Source organism: Myotis myotis, unplaced genomic scaffold, assembly GCF_014108235.1.
Source record: "Myotis myotis isolate mMyoMyo1 unplaced genomic scaffold, mMyoMyo1.p scaffold_m19_p_10, whole genome shotgun sequence".
In the NCBI taxonomy this organism is placed as follows: domain Eukaryota; kingdom Metazoa; phylum Chordata; class Mammalia; order Chiroptera; family Vespertilionidae; genus Myotis; species Myotis myotis.
In genome coordinates, this window is record NW_023416314.1 from 38783907 (window position 1) to 38810015 (window position 26109).

A 26109-nucleotide genomic window follows, 5' to 3' on the forward strand; every position below is an offset into this window, starting at 1 on the left:
AAGTCATAGGAGGCCAATGATGTTTTTTTTCTGTTATTTATTCAGTTAACATTTTTATTTTTGGAAGAGTTTTATATTGACAGAAAGTTGCAAAGATAGTACGGAGTTCTTATCCAAGAACCATACAGGGAGGGGTAAAAGTAGGTTTACAGTTGTGAGTACACAAAACAGTTTATTCTTGCATTATTTGTTAATTACTGTATTATATTCCATACGAACAACTGAAAACCTACTTTTGTTCCATCCTATATATCTTTCACCTGCTTCCCCCAGAGTTTACATCTTGCATAGCCATGGCACATGTGTCAAGACTAAAAAACCTGCGTTAGAACATTACTATTAACTAAAATATAGACTTTACTCACCAGTTTTTCCACTGATGTCCTTTCACTGTCCCAGAATCTAATCAGGATACCACATTGCATTTAATATTATTTACTTTTTATTTCCAATGATGGAAAAGTGATGTGATCAGATTTGTCTGTGGAAATGATCAACATAATTTTTACGGCAGGTGCGAGAAAAATAGATTGGAGGGGCCGAGACTAGGGGCAGAAGACTTGTTAAAAGGCTGTTGGGAAAGTTCAGTAAGGGATGATGATGGCCTGAACTCTAGGATAGTAAGGATGGAGAGGAGGGTTGAGACCTTTTTGGTCTCATGGTAGAGACCTTTCCTGCAGTAGAATGAGCAGGATGTAGGGGAGGCCAATCTGAATCCACCTCTTACATCTAAGAAGTGAATATACGACAACAGCCGATTTTAAACAACCTGGAGAAAGGAAAAGATCTGTGTCCCAGATCCTTGGGGTGGCATTATTTCTGCAATTAAGCACTAAATTTAACTCTTTCGTTGTTAATCCTCACCTGAGAACATTGTTTCTGTTGATTTTTAGAGAGAGTGGACGGGAGGGAGGGAGGACAAAGAGAGAGGGAGAGAGAGAGAGGTTAACATTGATGTGAGAGAGACACATCTGTTGGTTGCCTCCCATATGCTGGATGGAACCTGGAAAGCAGGTACATGCCCTTTACCTGGAATCCAGCTGTGACCCTTCCTAGTGCAGGCTGGTGCTCTCACCAGGGAGCATCCCGGGTCAGGGCTAAATTTAACTCTTGAACTCCCTGAAAGTCAAGACAAAAAAGGAAGCTTGATGGCATACACCGTGTACTCAATGGAGAGGAAGAGACTGGCCAGATTGGAACAGGACAAGTGAAGCCTGAGGGGCACTGGGGAGACAGAGCATGTTGTCCCTGGTTCTGAGAGCCCTGAGGAAGCTCTGTTTCTGGGGTCACTGGTTGCTCCCAGTGCCCTCTGTTCTGGAGGGGGCAGACTGGCATCCTCTCGCTGTTCTGAGGGGGGAGCCAGGCCTTGAACCAGGAAGATATCTTTACCGACAACCAGTCAGAAGTGTTTCAACCTGGAAGTGTGATTCCCTGCCCGAGTGGGTTGTGGTTCAACATCCCATATCCCTTCTTGCTCCTCCCCGTGTTCTGGAGTTTCCGGGAGCTCTGCAAGAGGAGCTGGGCAGGAAGTTGATGTCCAAAGCAGGAACGGATGTGCTTACCCCGAATGTCCCAGCAAGCTCGGGAGAGAGCCCAGGTAAGGACCCTGCCCTTTTGATTTCAGAGCCTGAGTGTTCCTTGTCTGGACAGAGCTGGTTGTTCTCTTCCTAGGATCCTACTAATTCAAGTACTCATTCAACACAAGGTATACAGCACCAGCCACGGGCCGGGGGTGTGCAAGGCCGCACTTTAGACCACCAGCCCTTACTGAAGGGGACTGAGCATGGCCAACGCTCTCCGGGAGGTGCAGGCCTTCCCTGTAGAGCAGTGGTTCTCATTGGCTGCCCATTAGAATCACCTGGGAGTCTTTTTAAAATCCTGATTTCTGGGCCTCATCCTCCGGAAATTCTGTTTCTTTGTTATGGGGTGGGGCCACAACATTAGTAACAAAGAAACAGAATTTCTGGAGGATGAGGCCCAGAAATCAGGATTTTAAAAAGATTCCCAGGTGCCGAAACCGGTTTGGCTCAGTGGATAGAGCATCGGCCTTCGGACTGAAAGGTCCCAGGTTCGATTTCGGTGGGGGGCATGTACCTGGGTTGCGGGCACATCCCCAGTAGGAGATGTGCAGGAGGCAGCTGATCGATGTTTCTTTCTCATCGATGTTTCTGACTCTCTATCTCTCTCCCTTCCTCTCTGTAAAAAATCAATAAAATATATTAAAAAAAAAAAAAAAGATCCCCAGGTGATTCTAATGGGCAGCCAAGGTTGAGAACCACTGCTGTAGAGGCTAAGGGAGATCGTCCTGCTTTGGGAATGGAAGAGGGACAGGGAGGAAGACTGCCAGAGGGGGTGCCAAGGGCCCAGCTGTGCTGGTTTCAGCCTGGCCACGACTTGTGTGGGGAGGGGGAAGCTGGTAGGGGTATTCCAGGCGCCTGGAATCAGGACCTTTACTTTTTCAGATGTGAGTGCTACGACGTTCATTTTCTCAGTGGGAAGATAATATTAAAGATATTAAGATTCCCAGTTGAGAGATGGGAAAACAGGTGGAGCGGACAATACTGCAACCATAATCAGGAACAAGTGTACTGATTGCACGGAGAGCCCGAGCTCCGTGCACGCACCGCCCAGCTCGCCCACCTGAGCGCCTCTAGGCTCCGCAGCAGCCGGCTTCCCCTCTCACCCTTGCTCACCCGAAAGTTACACCAGAAGCCTGAGTGCGTTCCGCCCTCCTGCACTCTGGGCGCCGCGGGGAGTCAGGGGTTAAAACCCCTGGCCCCGGTGGCCCCTTCCCCCTCCCCAGCCCCCTCGCCGCCTCTCGGCGCCGTGCCTGGCGAGTCCGTCCGGGAGACCTGCACCGGAGAGGAGGGGAAAAAGTGGGCCTGTTCCTCGGGTGGCCAATCCACCGAGCCCGCGGTGCCCAGAGGAGGCGCCAGCGCTAGGCCAGCGCCAGGCCGGGCTGCCTGCTTCCCGCGGCAAAGTACAAATGCGCCCGAGCGCGGCGCCTGGCGCCCTTGACGTGCACAGCCGGCCCCGCGCAACCTCCCCCCGCGGCCGCCGCGCCGTCTCCGCCGCCGGGACCGCCGCCCCGCCGGGCCCCAGGACCCCGCGGCCCGACCTCGAGCCCACGGAGCCGGAGCCGGGGTCGCTTCTAACCCGCGCGCCCAGCACAGCCCCCCGGTCCCGCGCGCCTCGCCCAACGCTGCGCGCTCGGCAGACCCCTGTCCGCTGCCGCCTTTCTTCGCAGCCTCTCCCTCTCACCTTCCCCTTTGCTGGGACTGCGCTTCCCCTTTGGCATACCTTCCCCGTCTCCCCGCCTTCTCCCTCCTTTCCTCGTGTTCTCTCTTCGCCTTCCTCCTCTTCCCACCTTAGGCATCCCTTGCGGTCCTCACCGGCGCCTCCACCCTTCTCTGCCTCCCCACCGGAGCAGCAGCCCGCCTGGGTCTGTGGACCGCTTTGCGCCCCGCTGCCTCAGTGTCCCGCTCATCCCCCACCTCCCACGCCCGTCCCGGCTCGGCACCTGGCGGCCTGGCCCGGGGGGAAGGAAGGATGATTCCCGCGGGAAGGGTCCTCTCTTCCTTGTTGGGACTCGCGCTGCTCTGGTTCCCCCTGGACTCCCACGCTCGAGCTCGTAAGTAGCGGGTGGAGGCCCGGGGTGGGCAGAGGAGGGATGCGAGCCCCCGGGATGTGCGGGGGAAAGCGCCAGGACTAGGGACCCCAACGTGTTCTGCCTGCCACCCAGGCAGCACCTGTGCCTGGAGGGTGGCACTCCTCAGGGGTAGGTATGGGCCGGTGACGGGGAGACGCGGGGGGGGGTGGGGCGGGGGTGGGGGGGGACGTGGCAAGATTCAGAGCCAAGGGGGCTGCTGTCCTGGATCTGAGGATGGAAGGCTGCGGGCAGCCTGGGAGGGGGCTGGCCGTTGTGTTCTGAGGATGGAGGTGGGGGACACTTACTCCTAGCAGAGTCCCCTGTGTTTGGCTGCCAGGGTGTGGTGAAGAGGAAACGGCTACTGCATTTTAAAGAGAGCTGGTGGGCTCTAGCCGGTTTGGCTCAGTGGGTAGACCCAGAGCATCAGCCTGCGGACTGAAGGGTCCCAGGTTAGATTCCGGGATTGCAGGCTCGAACCCCAGTAGGGGGCGTGCAGGAAGCAGCCACTCAATGATTCTCTCTCATCATTGATGTTTCTATCTCTCTCCCTCTTCCTTCCTCTCTGAAATCAATACAAATATATTTTAAAAAATAAAATAGAGAGCTGGTGGAGAGAAAGAAGAGCTAACTAGGATAACCTTCCCCTTCCATTCTCTCTTTTGATCCTCACAACACTCACGGGAGGTGGGTATCATTTGCATTTTACAGATGAGAAAACTTAGGCTGGGAAAAGAAACTTGCTCAAGTTTACCGAGCTAGTAAGCCACCCGAAGCCAGAACTCTACGATTCCAAATCCTGTGCTTTTCCCTGCCCTACGGGGTCTGGGAGGAGCCCTGATTTGGACAGTGAGAGTCTGGGAGGCAGCAGGCACGGTGAGAGAAGCCAGTCTTCATTATCCCAGATATGTTGAATACCAGCTGGTGGGAGGCGGGCATGGAGGGCATCTCTCTGAACCTCAGTTTCTTAATCTATAAAATGGGAGTTAAAAAAAAACCCAGAACTGATGAGAGGATTTAATTAGGAAAAAAACACCCACAAAACATGTAAAGCAACTTGTTGGCATATGGTAGTTTCTTTACGTGTATCAGTCCCCCAGTTCATGCTTTTCCACTTAGACACCGTGTAACCTCACCCAGTTTATATGATCTCTGAACCTCAGTTTCCTCGCTGTCCCCAAATAGGTGGGTGGACCGCGTCCCCCCCCCCCCCCATCCCTGGCCAATCTCTCAGAATGCTGTGATGATCTATAACAAAACCAAAGATTCTCTGAATAAGAAAGAAGGAACTTAGTTCAAGCCCTGAAGTACCCAGTAAAGAAGCGGAGGCCCAGGAGGGGCAGCGATTACTCCAGGTGAGGCAGGGCAGAGCCTGGGGTGAAGACCCCAGGTCCCCACCTCGTGCCCCTTCCTCTCCACAGCCCAGCTCCCCGCCCCCACCTGTCTGTTGCAGGTGACTCTTTGGAGCCAGTGGGGCTGGATTTTGTTTCGTTCCTGTCTCTGCTCCTGAAGTCAGGCTGCGTGTCTGGTGGCCCCTGGGCTGCCAGCGGCATGAGATTTCCAGCAGTCCTCAGTAACAAGAACTGGAAAGAGCTCAGTGTTGGGTTCGAGTCCTGGCTCTGCCCCTTGGCGGTGGTGTGGCTTTTCATACATCACAACTTCTCTGAGACTCACTCTCTTCACCTGCCCAAGACACATGCGCACCTGGAACCCAAAGGGCTCTTGAGGGGATTCGAGAAGGTGCCTGTGTTCAAGTGCGAGGGACAATGCCTAGTGCTCAGCAGATGTCTCCTCCCCCTTCTTGAGCCCTGGAGGTTTCCTCCTAACACTTGCCTGTTGTTTCTTAAGAGGGATTTAGCACAGGATGCCCTCCTTGCCTGCCTCTCCCACTTGGCACAGCCTTCTTAGCCCCCAGGGTTTTTCTCCAGATATTGTTGCCCTTATTGTATCTTGGAAAGATGCCCTAGAATCAGATCCTTTTCCAGGATTGCTCACGTCCAACCCGCAGCACTCCTCATTGCCTTCCATATCTTGTCAGCCCTTCACCTTGCGTTGGCATACCTCTTTCAGCAAACCTACCCTGGCCACCTGATCCACTCCGCTCTCCTTTCCCTGTGCTTCCACTGGCCTTCAGGTCCGTACCTCTCGCTGGGACCTACAAGTATTGAGTCTCTGCTACAGAGGTGAGGTGTTAAGATTCTGGGATGTCAGAGGTGGAACAGCCTTTGAAAACCATCTGCTTCTACCCCTCAATTTTCCTATCCTTAGAGTTAAACTAAGCCCAAAAAGGGTTAGTGACTTGCCCACAGTCACACAGCAACGTTATTAAAGGGAAGAATAGAGACCTAGCTTGTAGTGTCTGACTTGTCACTTACTGGTTGTATGAATTGGGACAAATCACTTCACTTCTCTGAGCCTAATTTTGTCTACCCGTGAGAATTTGTAAATCTAGAAGCAGCTCTGTCGTCATTCGTCAGTGTCTATGAAGTCTCTTATGAGGCCCCTGTCCTCGTTTAAGTCAGATCTCAGGCCTGTGGTGGGTAAGAAACCTCTTGGTGACATCTCAGGTGCTTTCAGAAGCGGTGCCAACAGATGGCAATCCTCAAGTCTGCAGACTCTTGAAGTGGCCCAGCCCTGCAAATGCCGAGGGCCGGTGAGCGCATGTGGCAGCTATTCAAACGAAGGTCATTCTAGCCTTCGTTCTGTTCCCCAGCCACAGATGGAGTCCTTTCCCCAACCCAGAGGGAGTCTCAAACCTTGACCACAGATTGAACCCCAATTCCATGTCCCTGACTTGATCACTGAGCAGTGCTGATTCCAGGCCCAGGTGGAGTCACCTGCACGCATATTGGTCACGATGGGCGCTCATCTCTCGATGGAATGAGAACCTGTCTAGTATCTTGACGCCCTCTCCAATGCTCTCCCTACCCCCCCCCCCCCCGCACCGCCCCATCAGCTCCTCTCTTTTGTGCCCTTCCCTTACTAAATTGCCCCTCCCCTTAAGGTGTTCAGCATGCTTCTCTTCTCTCTCAATTCAATCCTGCTTTCAGGAGAGTCAGTTATGAAGTAGACACATTGATCTCTCTATCCTTTCTCCATGGGTTATTGTTCTATGGGACTTGAAGCTTCTGTTCCCAGGTGACAGAATCCCAAACCCCAGAAGCAGAGATGGGGAGGCAAGGGGGCTTCTATGGAATCAGAAGGTCAGGGCTCCAGCTCTGGCTCTACCACCAATTCAGATTGTGACACAGGGCAAGTTCCCTTTCTCTGCCCCGCAGTTTCCCCAACTATAAAGCTAGATGGTTGGACCCAAATAGATAATCACTGAGGACCATTCTGGCTTTAACATCCTGTGATTCTTAGACTCTAAGATCCAAAGATGCTGTTGCCTTGATTCTGAGTCTTCTCAGACCTTGGGAAAAGGGAGTTTTGGTGAGGACGGGCCGGGGGGGCCTGCAGCCTGGTACTCCTGCCCTGCCAGGAAAGAGTAGGTACCCTCAGAGAGTACCTAGAGAGTATGGGACAGGGGGTGTAGAGGGAACTCACCAGTGAGGACCCTGCCTTTCTGTTCAGCTTAATCACATCCGCATCCACCTGTCCAGATGTACAGGAAGGGGGAGGGGTGCCTGAGTGAAGGCCTGACATCTGGCCCAGGCAGGCCCTCTGTAGGTCTGTCTGGGCAGTTCTGCACCGCCTCTCTCCCACCAGTAGAGGGCTCTGTCTCACTCACTCGCTTGCATACTGCTGAGCCAGAGTCCGGCAACAGCTGCGCAGTTGTGCCAGCTGTTGCACCTGTTCTAGGACTGGCCTCTCAAATTCCCCTAGCGACTGGCCATGGCGCCTGGCTCTGGGAGAGGGACCTTGAGTCTTTTGGACTCCCAAATAAAAGGACTGTTGTGAGAAGGGTGCCCCTGGGAGGTGAGGAGATGATTCAGGCATCCCCTGCCTCTGGGCAGGATCCCATCCGAAGCCTGTTCCACAATTTTCTTCTGTTACTCATTCTTCTACTCAGGATCTTACTATGTCTCACCTGAATTCTTTCGTTTGCAATTTAAAGCCATTTTTTTCCTGGTCCTGTTCCTCAGGGGATGGGTATTTCTATAAGCACCTCCCTCAGATCTGAAGACTGGCTTTGGAGTTCGTGCTGGCATAAATTGATGATCTTGGGCAAGTCCCGATTCCTCTCTGGGACTTAATTTCCACATCTGTTGGAGGACTGGACGTCATCTCTCAGTCCCCACATTGTTTTAAGATTCTGTGAATTTAAGAGTTATATGTCCAAGGCAGAATAGAACATAAACAGTCTCATCTCTGCCTGTGACCCTTTCCTGATTTGACGATCCTCTCCATTGAGGTTAGTCGATGCTTCTGAACATCTGTCACGGGCCAGATGAGAGGAGTCAGGTTCAGAGAAGCGAGGGCCCTTCCCCTAGAGCCCCACCACTGAGGAACCGAGGTTCTCACTTCCGATTCCTTTAGGAGCCCTCCCACATTGGGTACCAGTGCTCATAGCAGAGCTTATGTCTTGGAGGGGAGCAGTTTGTTTGGGCAGAAAGGGGACTATAAGTAAATAGAGTATGACCATGTGGGCACGAGGGATAAGACGTAAATGTTCTCACACTCCTGTGGAGCCTGGTTCATGCAGGTCTCCTGAGTTCTTGCAGGCTGGGGACAGACCAGCCCCAGTTCCAGGCCGCTCTCTTCATACCCCAGCCCTTCCTGATCCACTCTAGCCTCCCATGTAGCTCAGAAGCATCTTCCTGGTTGTCTCTTCTGCTTCCTAGTGGAAGAATTCCCAACCACACCACCCACTACGAACCCTTTATCTTAGCATGAGAGTTTTGAGGCAGAGTGTGGGATGACCATGGATAAGACAGTTTGGAAATTTTGACTTACATGTGAATATCATGGACTCATTCATCCCCTACTGCCCAGGCTCTTGACCTTTTTGTACATGGTGTTTGGTTTGGTAGGTGGTTTGGTAGTTCAGATGGTGAGACCTGGAAAGGGGAGGTCAAAGGCTAATTTCTGTTAGGTGGCAAAGCCAAAGTGCTGTTGGCTCTCCTATCACATAATGAAGTTCTCTTCTTGTTAAAGAAAGCGGTTTTAAGGAATACTGGCCACCAATCACCTCTTCTTCCAGAACCTCCCCCCTCCATTGACTCCATTCTTTCATCACACATTCACTTACGAGGCATCCCCTCTGTGTAGCTCTGCACGGAGCACTGGAAGTAGTCATTGAGATCTGCTTCTTTTTAAAAAAATACATTTTTATTAATTTCAGAGAGGAAGAGAGAGAGAGAGAGAGAGAGAGAGAGGAACATCAATGAGAGAGAATCATTGATCAGCTGCCTCCTGCACACCCCCTACTAGGGTTCGAGCCCACAACCCGGGCTTGTGCCCTGACCAGGAATTGAACCATGACCTCTTGGTTCATAGGTCAACGTTCAACCACTGAGCCATGCCAGCCGGGCAAGATCTGCTCCTTGTTCTCAAGAAGCTCACAGCTGAGTAAGGAAGAAGAACCCATTCAATAAATACTTCTAGCCCAGTGTGATGGGAGTAGTACTAGAGGGCTGGACTCAGTTCTGTGGAGCCCAGGGAAGGACTGGCCAGTGGCCTGGGAGGCTGGGGCGGCTTGACAGAAAGGGTGGCACCTGAACAGGCTTTTGAGAATGAGAAGGAGTTGGACAAACATTGGAGGGGGAATCACATGTGGGGAGACACAGAAGGGTGAAGGCGCCTAGGGTAGGGGGTGGGGGTGGAAGAGTGAGAAATTCAGCAAGAGGCGATGAGGCTGAAAACGCTGGTAGGGCTATCACAGAGCGTTTTTTTCAGGAAAAGCAAGAGAGAGCCAGGTTATGACAGACTGGGGCGGCCTAATAACATTTGGATGCTGTCCGGTAAATATTGCTGCCCTGAATTCAGATTAGGTCAACTAAGTCCAGTTACTTTAATTCAGTGTCAAGCTAGAGAAAGAGCTTTGGCTGTGGCTTATCCAAGTGGATGGCTTCCTAGGGGAAGGGGAACTAGCACCCAGGACACCCCGTAGCCTGCAGTCGCCTGCAGGGACCATGGTCACCCCACCTCGGTGCCTTTGCACAAAGCTGCTCCTGCCCATCTGCACCTTCTTCGCTCCGCAAGACTCAGGCATCTTCTCAGGGCGGCCTTCCCTGAAGAGCCGATGCTTCCACTGTTGTAGCGTTGGTCAAAGTGCACACAGTCCTATAGACTGTGAGCTCCTTGAGGGTGGGCATTGTGTCTTACTGTCAGGTACCCCGCCCATGGACCTGTCTAAAACTTGATACGTAAAAAGCTCATTAAGTGAATAGCAGGGAGTAATGTTACTGTTGCTAATGATAACAGCATGTGCTGCTTATTGTGCCAAGTACCCCTGTTCACCTATTTGCTCAGCCCTGAACACTCAATCCCATCCTAGCTGCTCCTTCACCCTCCCCACCCATATCCAGTCTGTCCCCAAGCCTGCCCACTGGGACTACTCAGTGTTCCTTAGATCTGCACTTTCGCCCATGGGCGCTGCTTCTTTCTTGGTCCAGGCCCACATGATCTCAAAACAGATGACTGCAAACAGCCTCCCCCTGGCCGCTCTGCCTCGAGTCTTGTCCTCCAATCCACTCTCCATTCCTGCGGCCACAGTGATGCTTCTAAAATGCAAACCTGGTCACTGGCATGCCCTGGTTGAAAGCTTTTCTGTGGTTTTCCTTTGCCCTCAGGCTGTCAAGGCCTGTCTGAGTCCCTGCCTCTCTCTCCAGCCTGATCTCTGGTCTCTCACCCCTGCCGTTCCACTCTCTCCTCTAACTTTTCTGGTCCACTTTCATCTTGTGTCCCATCCAAGGTCCGAGGTCTGTGTAGACACCAGGTGGGGTCGAGAGCCTGGCTTGTGAGTTGGGCTAGGACAGTGGTCGGCAAACTGCGGCACGGCAAGCCGCGGCTTGCGAGCCACATGTGGCTCTTTGGCCCCGTGAGTGTGGCTCTTCCACAAAATACTGACTTCTGCGCATGGGCCACGAAGTTTCAGTCGCACTATACATGCACGCCCGTACGTGGTATTTTGTGGAAGAACCACACTCAAGGGGCCAAAGAGCCGCATGTGGCTCGCGAGCCGCAGTTTGCCGACCACGGGGCTAGGAGAATACCAGCAGCCACCAGAAACAAGGTTGGTGAGGCTGAAAAGGAGACTTGACTTAGGTGGCAGGTTCCATGATGTTCTTGCCCTAATAGGTGGCCGGGGCTACTCATAGAATCCTGGGAATCAAAGAAATACCGTAAGAAACAGACTGTCAGAAATTTGGGGGAGCAAATTCTTACCTACCATTTAATTGAGCATCTAATATGTATCAGGCACTAGGCATATTACATATATTATCTGATTTAATTCTACAATAACCCCAAGAAGTAGAGACTATTACTCCTAGTGGAAACTGAGGCCTGGAATGGTTAAGTAACTTGTCTAAACTCAGGCTGCAAATGAAAGCAAAATCCAATTTGAACTCTGGCCTATCTGACCCCAAAGCCAGAGTTCACTGAGTGAGGGGTTTTGAGGGGGATGAGACCTCTTTAACTTTAATTCTTCTCTGTCTCTATAAAGCCTAAAACAGGGCCAACAACTCTTGTCAAACAAAAACTTCCCCCACTAGCAGTCTTTTCCCTGGTTAGACATCACAGCCAGGGGCCAGTAACTCCAAAAGGCCCACTGGGCCCTCTGACTTGAGAAAGGTGTGGTACAGGTGGTTGGGATGGGATTTGTGGTGGGGTGTGGAGAAAGCAGGGCAGGCCCAAGGTCAGGGCAGGAGTGGGAGGCCACAGAGGACTAAAGGGAGGAGAAGGGAGGGGATGTGAGAGACAAACTTTGCCTTCTCCATGTCACTCAGGATACGCCCTACTGGCTCCCTGAACCTGGTCCTACCTCCCCTTGGAGCCCCTGAGAGTCTGGGTGTATGGGATCATAAACACATGCTAGCTTATGGAAGCTTAAAAAAGATAGAATGACCCTAACTGGTTTGGCTCAGTGGATGGAGCGTCGGCCTGCGGACTGAGGGGTCCCGGGTTCGATTCTGGTCGGGGGCATGTGCCTTGGTTGCGGGCACATCCCCAGTGGGGTGTGAGGGAGGCAGCTGATTGATGTTTCTCTCTCATCAATGTTTCTGACTCTCTATCCCTCTCCCTTCCTCTCTGTGAAAAATCAATAAAATATATATATAAAAAAAGATAGAATGTTAGAACCACAAAATTGTACAATTCTAGAGGCTTCACATTCTAATGAAATGCAGGCTCTTAGAAACAAGGAATTTTCAGATCTTGAATCTTAGACACCTAGAACCTTGGAGTCTTAGAATTTTGAAATCATGGATTTATAAACTATCTGTGCAGAAAACTGTTGGATACACACACACACACACACACACACTTAGTCTCAGATGGGAAACTGAGACTCAGAGAAGGCAAGAGTCTTCCTCAATGTCGCAGTGCACTGGCAGCATGAGGACCTATCGCTCCTTCCATCAGCCATGTGCAAGGGCTGGGGCTGGGGCTGGTGCCGGGACTGCAGGGACAGAGCAGAGACCACCCCTGCCGGGCAGTTAACCCTCCTGCCTGGTTTTGACATGGCCCTGGGTACTCACCTCCTTAGAGGAAGAGGGAGCTCCAGGCACTGTCACCCTTCCTTGTGCCTCTCACCTAGGAGGGCTTGGTGAGGTGGGGACTGCGGTTGCAGTTGGCCTCCTGGGGTTGAGGGACGGCCTGCCAGGCCCCCCACACTCTCAGCCGCTGCCAGGTCTGTAGGTGGGGGAAAGGGCCTCCTGGCCTGGCCATGGGCTGAGACATTCTCTCTGTCTTCATGCTCGGTGCAGGCGGTGAGGGGAGGGGGTGCCAATTGGCACAGGAGTCAGGCTACAGGGCTGCCCCAAAGAAGGTGGGACAAGGTTTCTTCAGCAACACGGCTGAGATCTAAGGCCGTGGGAGTGTTGCAATCGCCCCTCCCTGCTGGAGGAGGGGACTGAGGAAGAAAGACATTATTCAATCCTTGGAGAGTTGGGCTGGCTCCGACAAGGACCCCAGCTGGGCCCGTGTCCGCCCTCTCTGCCAGCGGAGGCTGAGAGATAAACACTCCTCATTTGATACAGGCCAGCCGGGGCCTTGCTGGGAACCGGATCTGCTGTCTGATCCCCTCTTCTACTTTGGGGGACAGAAGAGGGCTAAGGAAGGAACTAAGCCCTGTGTTCCTCAGTCCCCAATGGCCATCGCCTCATGACCGTGGCCTCAGGCCCTTGTTCTGGGAGGCCCAAGAGGCCGAGCAAGAGCAGTGCGGTGAGCCAGAGGGAAGCCGATTTCAGCCTCTTACAAAGGACGTTTTCTAAAGGTTGGGAATGGCCCTTGAGCGCCTAGGCTCTGGAGCTGTTGTGCCTGGGGCTGAGCGCCAGCCCACCCTGCCCTGAGAGGGAATTGGGGCGTTGTGTGTGAGCGCCCCCTACAGTGTCCTGCTTCCAGTGATTCCGTAAGTTTAAATGTCTGTTCAAGATGATAATGGCCGTCCTGCAGGGTCATTGTCACCGTGATGACCATAAGTCAGAAACTGAGCCAAGTAAGCACTTTCCAAGCACTAACCCATTAGTGGTGGAAAGAAGGGGATGAGAGATGGGTCACACTCAGGTCTCCCATCTCTCCCAGCCTTCTTTCCACCATTAACAGGAATGTTAATGAGGTAAGTCATTTATGTAAAGAGAAAATAGTTAATGAATGTTAAAGTTAATGAGGTAAGTCATTTATGTAAAGAGAAGATAGTTAATAAATGTTGGTTCCTTTCTCTGTATTTCAATCTTATTTAACTCAACAAGCCTTTGTGGACATTTCACTTGTACTGAGGCTCCTGGTGCCTCCCTAAAAGATCTCAGATTAGACTTAAGATGATGGAGAGCTTTCCTATAGGAACGATAGCATCTCCTCGGGACGTAAAAGTCAGCAGGTACCTGAGTGGAGGAGAGTTGGAAGGATTGGGCAAGAGGCAGAGGAGTGGGTCCAAGAGCTTCAACCTGACCTGGAGCCCTGACCTGCTGCTAGGCAGTGAGAGGATAAGAGGGGAGGGCTGGTGGGTTCTGGAAAGAGCCTAAAGGACCGTGGGAATGGTTGGCTACGGGAGGTGAGAGAGAGGTGGACGTTTCAAGAAAACAGGATTTCAACAGCACGGATGGAACTGGAGAGCATTATACTAAGTGAAATAAGCCAGTCGGAGAAAGATAAATATCACATGATCTCACTCATTTGTGGAATATAATGAACAACATAAACTGATGAACAAAAACAGATCCAGAGACAGAGAAGCATCGATCAGACCGGCAAACCTCAGCGGGAAGGTAGGGGAGGGTGGGGGGAAGGGGGAGAGATCAACCAAAGGACTTGTATGCATGCATATAAGCCTAACCAAAGGGCACAGACAACAGGGGGGTGAGGGCATGAGTGGGAGTGGGGGGGGGGGGCAATGAGGGGATAAGGACACATATGTAATACCTTAGTCAATAAAGAAAATATAAAGAAAGAAAGAAGGAAAACAGGATTGCAGGAGAGCTAGCAGACATGATGTAACTAACTATTGCTAACATTCTTAGAAGCATTCATCTCCATATTGACAACCGAATATGCAGATGACAAAAATAATTGATGGGCAATCATGCACACAATAATCAGTTGACAGTGTGATAGTACCGATGACTATTTTTAAGGATATCAAAGTCAGTTTTCTAACCTTTCACTAGGCCAGTGATGGCGAACCTTTTGAGCTCGGCGTGTCAGCATTTTGAAAAACCCTAACTTAACTCTGGTGCCGTGTCACATATAGAATTTTTTTGATATTTGCAACCATAGTAAAACAAAGATGTATATTTTTGATATTTATTTTATATATTTAAATGCCATTTAACAAAGAAAAATCAACCAAAAAAATGAGTTCACGTGTCACCTCTGACATGCGTGTCATAGGTTCGCCGTCACTGCACTAGGCAGTACTTTATTTTCCCAATTCAAGCACCATCCATCATGGCTGGTTGAGATATAGGGACACAGTATTGTAAGAAAGCAAGGAAACTGCTGTGAGCGGCTTTATTCAAAAGGAGGTCAGAGAGAGAGAATGAAGGGGAGCAGCAGAGGGCAAGGGAGGGGAGGATAGAGATATAGTAAACAAATAAGCAAAATGAGACAAAGGAAAAGGCAGTGAGTGTGATCCTGAGGGCAGAAGGAGCCAGCAGGCTTAGGCTGCCATGCCTGCTTGGTGAGCGGCTTGCTGGGTGACCTTAGGAGTGTAATTTATCCTCTCTGGGCCTCAAACTATCCATCCAATCATCACTAGCATTTATACCACAATTTGAATCTCTAAAGCACTTCCACTGCTTCATCCCTTAACTCACCCCTGAGAGAAGTGTTAAAGTTCAGAGAGGGGCAGTGACATGCCTGAAGTCACCCAGCAAGTGAGCGGTCAAGCTGAGATTCAAACTCAGATGTTCTGGCCCCCTGACTGGGAGAGCATGTCCAGTGGGTTCTCTTTTGCCAGAGTGGTCCAGATGACATTCTTCCTAGAGCCAGAAGAAGGAGGGATGAGGCAGGGTCTTTGGTTGGAGCCTCCCTGGACTGACAAAGCACTGTTTGGTTTGCCAGGCCCAGACATGTTCTGCCTTTTCCATGGGAAGAAATACTCCCCGGGCGAGAGCTGGCACCCCTACTTGGAGCCACAGGGCCTGATGTACTGCCTTCGCTGCACATGTTCGGAGGTAGGTCCCTCTGGCCACCTGGCCGCCTGTGTCAGGTATGTCTGGGCGACCTTGAGAGAAGTCAAGGTCAGGGACTCTGGAGGTCAGGAACGCTCTGGCACCAGGCTCCCTAGGAACTTGGGAGTACACAGTACCTGCCACCACTACTGCACCCCTTTCAGAGATGTCACACAACAGGTCAGCAGCTGGGCTGGCCCGGGACTTGGGTCTCCCATCTCTCATCCCAACCTTCTTTCCACCTCTGCTGGTGCCAACCTCCCTGCTTCCTGTGTGACACAAAAGAGCCTTTCTGGCCAGGCCTCCCATTCCTTCCTTTCCTCATGCTGCTTCCTCCAGCCCTCTCTTGCCACCCCACCTTAGGATGCATCCCCCCAATTCCACTGGTCCAAAGGGTTGTTCTTCAAGGCTTTGGCCAAATGCCACCTCTACCAATAGCCTCACTTGATCCCTCACTTACAAGCATTTTCTTCTTCTGGGTCCCACATAAGTTTCTCGGTCTCTTTATCCTGGTCACTGTTGGCCAGGTATAGTAATTGTCTGTCAGTTACTGCCCCTCCTGGATGGAGCCTGAGAGCAGGTTTTCCTGGGAGCTCGCTTATGTCTACTTCAGTGTCCTGCCAAAGGCTGAACAGATTGGGGCAGGACCCTGTCTGTTTGTTCACCTCTTCTCTCCTGCCACCCATCTCCAACCCAGCAGCCTTCACAGGGCCTTGTACAATCAGCTGGGTGGAATAAATGAGACCTCCGTGTGGTCCAGAATCCTCAGGCCAGGTATAAGGTTGGAAGGGTAGGGAAGGAAGGAATGATTTAGGAGGCTTGAAACTTCCCTTGGTTTAGTTTAGTTGCTTGGAGACCAGCCTGATTGGCAGGATGTCCTCACCAATCTCTGTCTGGTGCCGGTGTTTGGAGGGAGGGTGTACCTAGCTCCCAGCTGGAGCCAGTACCCTAGGCCCTCTCTCTGCCTTCAAAAGCCACGAGCGGAGTGCAGAAGGCCAGTAAGAGCCTCCCTTGTTAAACAATCCTCAGCTCAGGGCGGGAGCAGAGAAGAGCATCTGAGGGGACCCTGGCAAGTAGATGGTGTGTGGGCCAGCCCCTCTCCTGACTCTGATCACTGGGGTCTCCCTCCTCCTGGGACCGTTCCCTCTGACTCCCTGCTGCTTCTACCATGTTGGCCCAGGTGGAACTCTGCTGCCAACAGGGGCACAACCCCCCAGGACTGCCTCCCCTGCTTTTCCTTAGCACATCTGAGGCCAATCAGCTTTTCAAAAAGAACTTTATGAAATACAGCCAAAGAACAGGAAGGAAACCCAAACAGAAAATTCCAGACATATTATGTGGTCCAGTTGACAAAGTCCAAGTTTTGTGATCCACGGAAGCTAATTCATTTCTCCCTCCCCAGAGTTTACATACACAGTTTTCTCAATCCAAAGAGCTATAGCCAATACCCCTAAAATATACCCTGAATCCCTTCGCTTCTCTCACCATCCTGCTCCCCCTAATCTAAGCATCTTCATCTCTCAATCTCTCACCTGGATGCTATGCAAGGCTTCCGATGGGCCTCCCTGTCCCTTCTCTAAACCCATACCTCACATAGGAGCCAGAAGGATCTTTGCTGAACATGAAACTGATCATGTCATTCCAAAGTCCCTGAAACCCTCCAGTAGTTTTTGGGTGCACCTAAAGTAAAATTCAAACCCCCTACAGTGTCTCTGTGTGATCTGACTTTCGCCTTATTTCTCCAAACTCATTTCCTACCCACACCAACACTCCAAACTCACTCCAACTTGTTCCTCCTCCTGGAATGTTCTTCCCCTGGATCTTCTCACAAATGGTTCCTTCTCATCTCACAGTTCATAACATAAGTGTCACCTCCTTATGAGGCTTTCTCGGACTTCTGTTTCTAAAATAGTCTAACCTTGTTAACTCAATCACATTACCCTATGTGGTTATTATCATAAATTTAACATATGAAATGATCTTTTAAATATATATATACTAGAGGCCCAGTGCACAGAAAATTGCGCGCAAGTAGCCCGCTGCCGTGAGCCATGGGCCCCCACCTTGTGAGCTGCAGGACCCAGAGCCCTGCCCACTGCCACCGGACCCAGAGTCCCGCCCGCTGCTGCAGGACCTATCAATGCACCTCCTGGTGACCGGTCCTGGGTCATTACAGCCACTGCCTTTTTATATAGATAGATATTTTTATTGACTTCAGAGAGGAAGAGGGAGGAAGAGACAGATAGAAACATAAATGATGAGAAAGAATCATTGATTGGCTGCCTCCTGCATGCCCCCAACTAGGGACGGAGCCTGCAACTCACGCACGTGCCCTTACTGGGAATCGAACTGTGACCTCCTGGTGCATAGGTCGATGCTCAACCACTGAACCACACTGGCCAGGCATGAAATGATCATGTTCCTTCTTGCTTGTTTTTTATGGTCTGTCTCCCCTGTAAGGATGTAAGCTCCATGAGAGCAGAAACCTGTCTGTCTCATTCACTGCTAAGTCCCTGGCTCACAGTAGTCACGCAGTGACTACTGAGTGAATGCATGAGTCCCCGCTCCGTCCACCAGAGACAGCTCAGCATCATGGAAAGTGCACGGCCCTGGAGGTGTGTTTACCTGCTGTGGCATCTCAGGCAGCATAACCTCTCAGAGGCTCTTTTCTCATTTTGAAAGTGTGGACAATAGTATCCACCTCTAGGGTTCTTGAGAAGATGAGGTGAGAAAATACATTTCTGTTTGTTTAACATAAACCCCCTACCTAGTAGTCACTCAGTACACAGTAGTTATGATTTTCCCGAGAGGCACCTTTGGCTGCAAGGCCCCCTGCCCTTTCAACCCTGGCCTTTCTCCATCTCACTTCCTGCTGCATGTCGCTGATCATCTTCATCCCTGGGATCCTTCAAGGACAGAATTGAGAGAGATTCTGCCTCTTCAGACCACACAGTTCCTGGCACTCCACCCTACCTTCTCACCTGAGGGCTCCGTTCACCCTCTGGACATTTGTGTGCCAGGCCTCTTGAAGGCCCCTTATGGAGCTCAGGCCAATTCTGTGGACTCTATGATGCCTCAGCCCAGATTACTCCTTGGGAAGCAGTGACTCCAGAGGGACTAGGGCCTGGGCCTGGGTTTTCCATGGGGTAAGAGGCTGCCTCTGGGAGAAGTGCTGTTGGGCACTCAGATGTGCAAGGAAACAGGAAACAAACTTGCCAACTTCAACATTTGAACGAAGTTGGCTCCATTTCTCTAAGAGCGAGACCATCTATTCCTCCGTTCCTGGCTCTCATTCATTCACTCACTCATTCATTCAAACTCCAGCAGGTACTAGCCTGGAGCCAGGCCCTATGCTGACAATTCAGAGATGAATGGAATGAGACTTGGTCCTTGTTCCTGGGAATTCATGGTGAATAGATGACACGGTTGTACATGGTTCATTACAGCACAGCACAATGACCCTCACAACCAGGGAGATAAGGTGTGGGAAGCCTAGGAATGGGAAAACCGACAAGAGGTGTGGTGGCCTCTTCTCTCCAGCTCCTCATCTCTCTCTGTCCTGTTTCTCTGCTCCCTTCTCTTTCATTTGCTGAACTTGAAAAAGCATTAGAACTTCGGGCTCTTCCTTCTCTGGTGCCAAGGTCACCAGACCTCCCAGGGATTTAGGGAGCGAATCCCAAAGCCCTGGGCCTGCTCCACATCAGGTTTCTAGTCTTGTTTCCATCCCTGTCCCCTGTCCTCATGTGTCACACTCCTCTCTAACCATGAAGTTTAGGCTCAGAGGTCAAAGAACAAAGCCCTGGCGTTAAAATAACACAGTCAGATCAGTGTAGAAGTAACTCAAGGCTTTAACTTGTGTGTCTCAAACACCATGAAGGGGACACAAGGTCTGCTCAAGCCCATGTTCACTGTGCCTTCCGCCGTGGTCGGGGAGGAATATGGATGGGCGAGCCACACAAGAGAGCAAGGGAAGGGGCGAGACCGGACACACGAGTTTATTGTTTTTATCCCATCTCAGGCTTAAAGTGAGTGGGTTTTGGGAGAGGACGGGTTCAGGCGGGAGGCAATGGCTCTTTGGAACCAGGACCGACCGCTGTGTCCCCTTCAGAATGCCCATGTGAATTGTTACCGCCTCCACTGCCCGCCTGTCCACTGCCCCCAGCCTGTGACTGAGCCACAGCAGTGCTGTCCCCGGTGTGTGGGTAAGTAGCCTCGTTCATCCCTTGTACCCCCTGGCCCTTATCTCACCTCCGATGCAAGCCTCTGGCAGAGGGAGGCCCCTGGAATGAGAGGGGCAGTCTCCCTGGTGAGAGGTGCTTAGCAGGAGCGGGGAGAGACTGGAGAGTAGCTGAGGGAAATAGGGCGTGCTTGGCCTGTTGATGGCATACGTGGCCTCCAGTCTCTGGCTGGCCAGAGCCAAGGGAGTGGACCTGCCTGTCCAGGTGGAGGTGAGTGATCTGGGGCTGGAGGCCCTGCAGGGAGCCCCATGATTACAGCTCTGGGCCTGGGAATGACCAAAGGAGTTGGAGTCTGTGCATTCCGAGGTTCTTCCCAGCACTGTGGTTCAGGGACTTTCTGTAACTTGATGCTAAATGTCTATGATTCCATGAGTTTAAGACTATAAGAGCCTCTAAGATCGGGATTCCAGGAAGTAAAGGTAAGAGGGAGGAGAGGTAGCCTGCAAAGAAACTGGCATAAGCAAGTAGCCAATGAGAGGCAGCCAGTGGGAGGAGGCCGGTTTGGAAGAGGGTGGGTGGGAGATGTTGAGAGGAGAATCCATCCTTAGGAGCATCAGGAAGGGGCTGCAGGAGGCTCCACATTACGGCTCAGTCTCGGCTCTGAAGCCAGGGCTCTCCTGGGAAGCTAGGCACTTGTGTGGAGTGGAATTAGAGGGGCTCACTTTCCAGGTGGGACTGCAGTGGGATCTGACCGTGGCTCTGCCTTGGGTCACGGAGATTCTTGGCTCGGGATTCCCTCAGGGAGCAGGAGCTCTGAGCCTCGTCCTGCCTAGTGAGGGAGCATCATGCCTCCTTCTGTCTGAGGTTGACTCCAGGAATCCTGACTGCTCCTTGCTGACTATGCCTTGGCCCAGGCCCCTTCTTCCTCACATGCTTCTCTCTCTTGCTTCTCTCTCTCTCTCTCTCTCTCTCTCTCTCTCTCTCTCTCTCTCTCTCTCTCCTGCCGCTTTGCCTGCCTGGCTGTACATGTTCTTCATGACTCAGCTCAGACATCATTCCCTGACTACCCCACCCACATGTGCTGGCTGAGTTAGTGGCTACCCCTCTGTGTCTGAGCCCTTACCATGCAACAGCATCACCGCTTATGGAATGTCTCTTTGCCAATCAGATTGTGAGTTTCTTGATGGGCGGGGCTGAGTCTTGTCAGCACTCCATTCCCAATGCCTAGCACAGTGCCTGGTACAGAGGTGTTTAGTAAAGGTGTCTGAGAGGATGAGTAGGTCCTCTCAGGATGGGAGCCTTAGAGGCTTGCCCCTCTACCTGGCAGGATGAACACTGGCTAATTGGTAGGTGATGGGGAGGGAGGCTCTGGTGACCAGTGAATGACAGGAGCTTACCCCGAACACAGGGACAGTCTAGATCAGTGATGGCGAACCTTTGGAGCTCGGTGTGTCAGCATTTTGAAAAACCCTAACTTAACTCTGGTGCAGTGTCACATATAGAAATTTTTTGGTATTTGCAACCATAGTAAAACAAAGACTTATATTTTTGATATTTATTTTATATATTTAAATGCCATTTAACAAAGAAAAATCAACCAGAAAAATGAGTTTGCGTGTCACCTCTGACACGCATGTCACAGGTTCGCCATCACTGGTCTAGATCATCCCAGCTGACTGCACTAGGACGTCACCCCACGAGGGACTTTGTTCTGTTCACTACTGTGTCCCCAGTACCTAGAGCAGTGCCTAGCACTAGGAGGTGCCCCATGGACGCTCACCGACTGACACAGGTCCCCACTGAGTGGGGCTCAGTGGAGCTGAGGTTTCTGGCCTGGCCTCTGGCTCTGGTCGGGACCAGCTCAGACACTGGGGGGCCGAAAGGCCATGGTGAGGAGCCATGGGAGGGAGTGACAAGGTCAGATGGATGTGTCAGCAGGACCTCTTCTTGGTTAGCTGATAGGGGGACTGTCTGGGAAGAAGAAGGCCAGAACTCAGTTTAAATGCCAAGAGATGCTAAAATCCAAAATCTTCAGAAAAGTGGCCCAGTTAATTCTGGCAAAGTTCTGAGATCCACGTGGAACCTCATTTTTCTTCTTCCTCCTGCACCTCCCCATCCGCAGAACCTCACACGCCCTCTGGGCTCCGGGCCCCCCCAAAGTCCTGCCAGCACAACGGAACCCTGTACCAACACGGAGAGATGTTCAGTGCCCATGAGCTGTTCCCTTCCCGCCTGCCCAACCAGTGTGTCCTCTGCAGCTGTACCGTAAGAAGCTCCTGCCTTCACTTTAGCCCAGGCCCGCGGTCTGGGCCTGAAAAGCATGGTGGTGTGGGCTGGGAGGGAGGGAGGCGGTTCTCCCTGGTCAAAGCAAAGTGACAGTGAATGGGCTTCTGCACCCTCCTGAGCTGCCTGTTACAGCCGGGTCACCTGGCACTGACATTGGCTTCTTTTTGTTTTCTCCAGTAGACTTTGTACTCCTGGAGGAGAGGGGCCATACCCAATTCATTTCTTTATCTTCCACTGCTCCTGGCCCAGGGCCTGGCATACAGAGGATGCCTTGAATGAATGAATGAATGAATGAATGAATGAATGAATGAGTTTAATAATCAGTTATCAGTCCTGGGGCACAGAGACAGGGCCAGATTGTAGCAAATGGAATTTAATCTGAAGCTGCCTAAACTCCCCCTGTTGTATGTAGTCAGAGTTGAGCCTAGGAACAGGCAAGGCTGACTCTGCAGTGTTGCAGGGTACCAAGACTGAAGCCAAACAAGGTCTGATCTGGAAAGCCTTCACCCTCCTCATTTGGGAGTTCTAGATATGGCCCCGCCACAGTGTGCAGAGGTTTTCAGCCTGTCACTCAGCTGCTTGCCTGTGCCTTGTCAGGAGAAACTCCTGCTCTCCAGGTTTCCTTACTATCTGGTCACCAAACTTCTCTGGGCCCCAGTTCCTTTGCACACATATGGAGTCTGACCAGTGTCCTCTCTGTGTAAAATAATCATCAGATTTAGCAGTGGCGCAAGGGGAGGAGGCCTAGACTAGTGCTGGACACCCCTGTTGGAGCTCTAGCTCTTCCATGGTTCCCTGTGTGACCTTGATGAGTCACTTCTCTCAGCCTGCTTCTCCATCCCTTCAGTAGGACTCTGACCCTTAAAGTATCCGTGCTGCCGAGCAAACAACTTACAAATGAGGGTGACTACTTATAAGTCAACCCAGAGAGTGATTATTTTTGCAGGGCCAATATTACTCTGTAGTCCTCCATGGACTAGATTCATCCTACTAGATTCATAGAAATGTCTCATGTTTATATACAAGCTCCCAAAGACCCCAGGAGAAGGATCTCAGATGAAGAAATTGAAGCTCAGAGCAGTTAAGCAACTTCCCCAAAGTCACCCAGCTAGTCAAGTGGCAGAGCCAGACTGCAGACCCAGGGCCACATAACTCCAAAACCCACGATCCTTTTCCTGCATCTGCTTCCTATGAGGTGACAAGGGCCTGGTGTAGGGGGGGCTGCAGGAAAGGACAGACATGATGATGGTGGGTGGCGAAAGCATTCTTGTGATTTCTTGTCCATTCTCCCTGAATACTTGGGTCCCCCCCTTCCTTCTTCTCATGCCTGTTTATATGGGTCTGACTCCTGGCCTTGTCTGAGGGATCAGAATCCTTTAGAGCAGTGGTTCTCAACCTTCCTAATGCCGCGACCCTTTAATACAGTTCCTCAGGTTGTGGTGACCCCCAATTTCATTGTGACAAAGTGAACATAATTAAAGCATAGTGATTAATCACAAAAACAATATGTGATTATATATGTGTTTTCTGATGGTCCTAGGCGACCCCTGTGAAAGGGTCGTTCGACCCCCAAAGGGGTTGCGACCCACAGGTTGAGAACCACTGCTTTACAGACTCACTGGAAAAGATACTAATAAGGAAAGGACTTGAGGTAATATCACTTCCTCCATTTTAAAAATGCCTTACATTTTAAAAAGGATTTTTCACAACTGTCCCCTCACTTGATCTTCACAGCCCAGATGGGTGTGCCCCCATTTCCCAGAGGAGGAAACTGAGGCCCAGAGAAGAGAAGTGACTCATCAAAGGTTATCTGACCTCCTGATTCCCAGAAGGCCCTTTCCCCTGCAGTGTTGCCTTTCTGGGCTGAGTCCCAAAGTTTCAGATGTAGGGTTTTTCGTGACAATATGGTGAGCCCAAGGTATCCCCCACCAATGTCCCTCCCTAATGCTGGGTCCCCCTTTCCAGGCCAGGGGAGAGGACATTGATTTCAGTAGGAAAAGCCCGAAGACTGGGCTCTAGTCCATTCTGTCCGGCCGTGTCTCTGACTTAGCAGGCTAGGCGCCCCTGCAGGCTCTCCCCATCTGTAGGTGGGAAGGGGCCCATCTCACCCAGTGGCTGTGAGAGCCTACAGAGAGACGGGGTGTGAAAACGCTTTAGAAGTCGGAGGATGATGCTACTTCAGGGCCTGGAGTGGGAGTGGGAGGGTACAGAGGACCCTTCTTCTGAATTGGCGGGGCCTTGCCCACACCACTCTGCTGCTCCCTCCCTCTCCCACCTCAGGGGAGACCTCAAGGCCATATGCTCCCAGGGCAGGGGCTGGTCCTCATCAGAGCTCATCTCCCAACTCCCCTTTGCTCTGTCTGTCAGGAGGGCCAGATCTACTGCGGCCTCATGACCTGCCCGGAACCAGGCTGCCCTGCACCCCTCCCACTGCCCAGCTCCTGCTGCCAGGCCTGCAAAAGTGAGTCTGCCCCTAGATTTGGCAGTGCCCACCCACCTCACCCCCCGGACCCAGACATGGACTGTTAGAGCAGGGGGAACCCCCGAGACACTCAACATGTAGCACACCATTCCTTCCTCATGGGTGGGGGCTTAGCCCAGCAGAAGGCTGAGCCTGCGCAGCGGCTGCCGTGCGTTTTTATTGCCACCCCAGGGAGCAGGAAGGAGGGAGAAACAGTGTAAGGATGCCTTGGGGAGCCGCCTCTGCTTGATATCAAGTGTGACCTATGCTCTACGTTGTCTTCTGCTTCTCAGGAAAGTCTGGGGTTGTAGAGGAAGAGGAAGAGGTTGTCCCCCAGACGCTAACTTCCATTGATCTAGTGCAGCTGTGGGCAAACTACGGCCTGCGGGCCAGATCCGGCCCGTTTGGCTATTCTATTGAAATAAAAAAAAAGACCGTACCCTTTTATGTAATGATGTTTACTTTGAATTGATATTAGTTCACACAAACACTCCATCCATGCTTTTGTTCCGGCCCTCCGGTCCAGTTTAAGAACCCATTGTGGCCCTCGAGTCAAAAAGTTTGCCCACCCCTGCTCTAGTGGCTGCCCAGGGGACTGGGACTGGGCAGGCCGCAGGGATGGAATTCTGGGCCGTCCATGATGGGCACTGACCAAGAGCTCTGGCCCAGCCAAGCAGCTCAGTCCTAATGGTGACCAGGAGGTCAGTGTGTGAAAACTGGGGCAGCAACCCAGATGTGAGGAGACACTATGATGAGCAGTGGGAATAAGGCCCCACCGGGACAGAGGGACTTGCTGGGGTTTGGGGGCTGCAGAAATAGCACCAGGCCCTGGAGGGGCAGAGCCTGAGGGGGAGGCCTGCGGTCCAGCCAGCAAGGCTGAGGAGGCAGAGGCTGATGGGACTTCCCTTTGGTTTCCAGATGGGTCAAGTGAGAAGTCAGCTGAAGAGGACAGCGCGCAGTCACACCGTGGGGCAGTGAGTACACAGATACTGAAAGGGTGGGGAGAGGAGGTGCAGTGAGCTGGTATCCAGGGCCCAAGTCTCTATGACTGTGGAGCAAGTAAACCTCATTTCTCATTTGTCCCCTGGGTCAGCTTCATGAGCCGCACCATGTCCAACCCCTCTCCTTAGCCTCCCATCAGGGCTGATGAGCCAGGAGGGGCCAGGAAAAAGCACCAAACATGCAGGCACAGGCCCCAAACTTACCGATTTCCCTCCTGGGAACCCCTCTAACACTGTTCCATCCAGAGCCCATGTCTGTCCTTATTTAGGCCACCTCGGAGCAGCATGTTCCATGAGGGCGTGGCCTCTCATTTTGGTCAGCCTTCCCCACCCGGCTCCTGAGATTCTGGCTCTTTGTCTGGGGGCTACCTCTCTGTGTTCCCCCTCTGTCCTGGCCCCTTTCAGTCTTGGTCTAGAGTGCGATGGACTGAACTGCCCAGCTCTCTCTGGCTGCAGAGGAAAGAGGTGGGAGAACACGTTCATGTACTGACTTGAGTCCCCCTCTGCCATCTGTGCTGCCCACAATGCGAACAACTCCACCTGCTCTTTCTGCCTGGCTCACCTGGAGGCGGGGCGCCCTTCCCTGAGACTTCCCCGGGCTCTGAGCCAATGAGCTCTCCCCTCTCCTCTGCCAGGTCAGCCTCCCCTCCTAGGCGGGGCCTTCTCAGGTGGGGTCTGGGTGCCGGTGCCGGTGCCGCAGGACCTGAGCCAGGCCGTCCCCTTTCCTTCCATCCCTTTCCTGGGAGGCAGTGTGCAGGGGTTG

General features: G+C 52.0%; 1 protein-coding gene across 2 annotated transcripts in view; it reads left to right on the forward strand.

Annotated features, from left to right (window-relative positions):
- Positions 1–3298: 3298 nt before the first annotated feature.
- The window catches only part of CHRDL2 (chordin like 2), a 32719-nt gene continuing 9908 nt past the window's right edge, over positions 3299–26109 (forward strand). For both annotated transcript variants that reach the window (XM_036321654.1, XM_036321665.1), the window contains exons 1-6: positions 3299–3631; positions 15311–15423; positions 19529–19622; positions 21721–21863; positions 24252–24345; positions 25264–25319. In XM_036321654.1, coding sequence (XP_036177547.1) covers positions 3550–3631; positions 15311–15423; positions 19529–19622; positions 21721–21863; positions 24252–24345; positions 25264–25319 — 582 coding nt within the window. In that variant the 5' untranslated portion in view covers positions 3299–3549. The remainder of the gene's footprint in view (positions 3632–15310; positions 15424–19528; positions 19623–21720; positions 21864–24251; positions 24346–25263; positions 25320–26109) is intronic.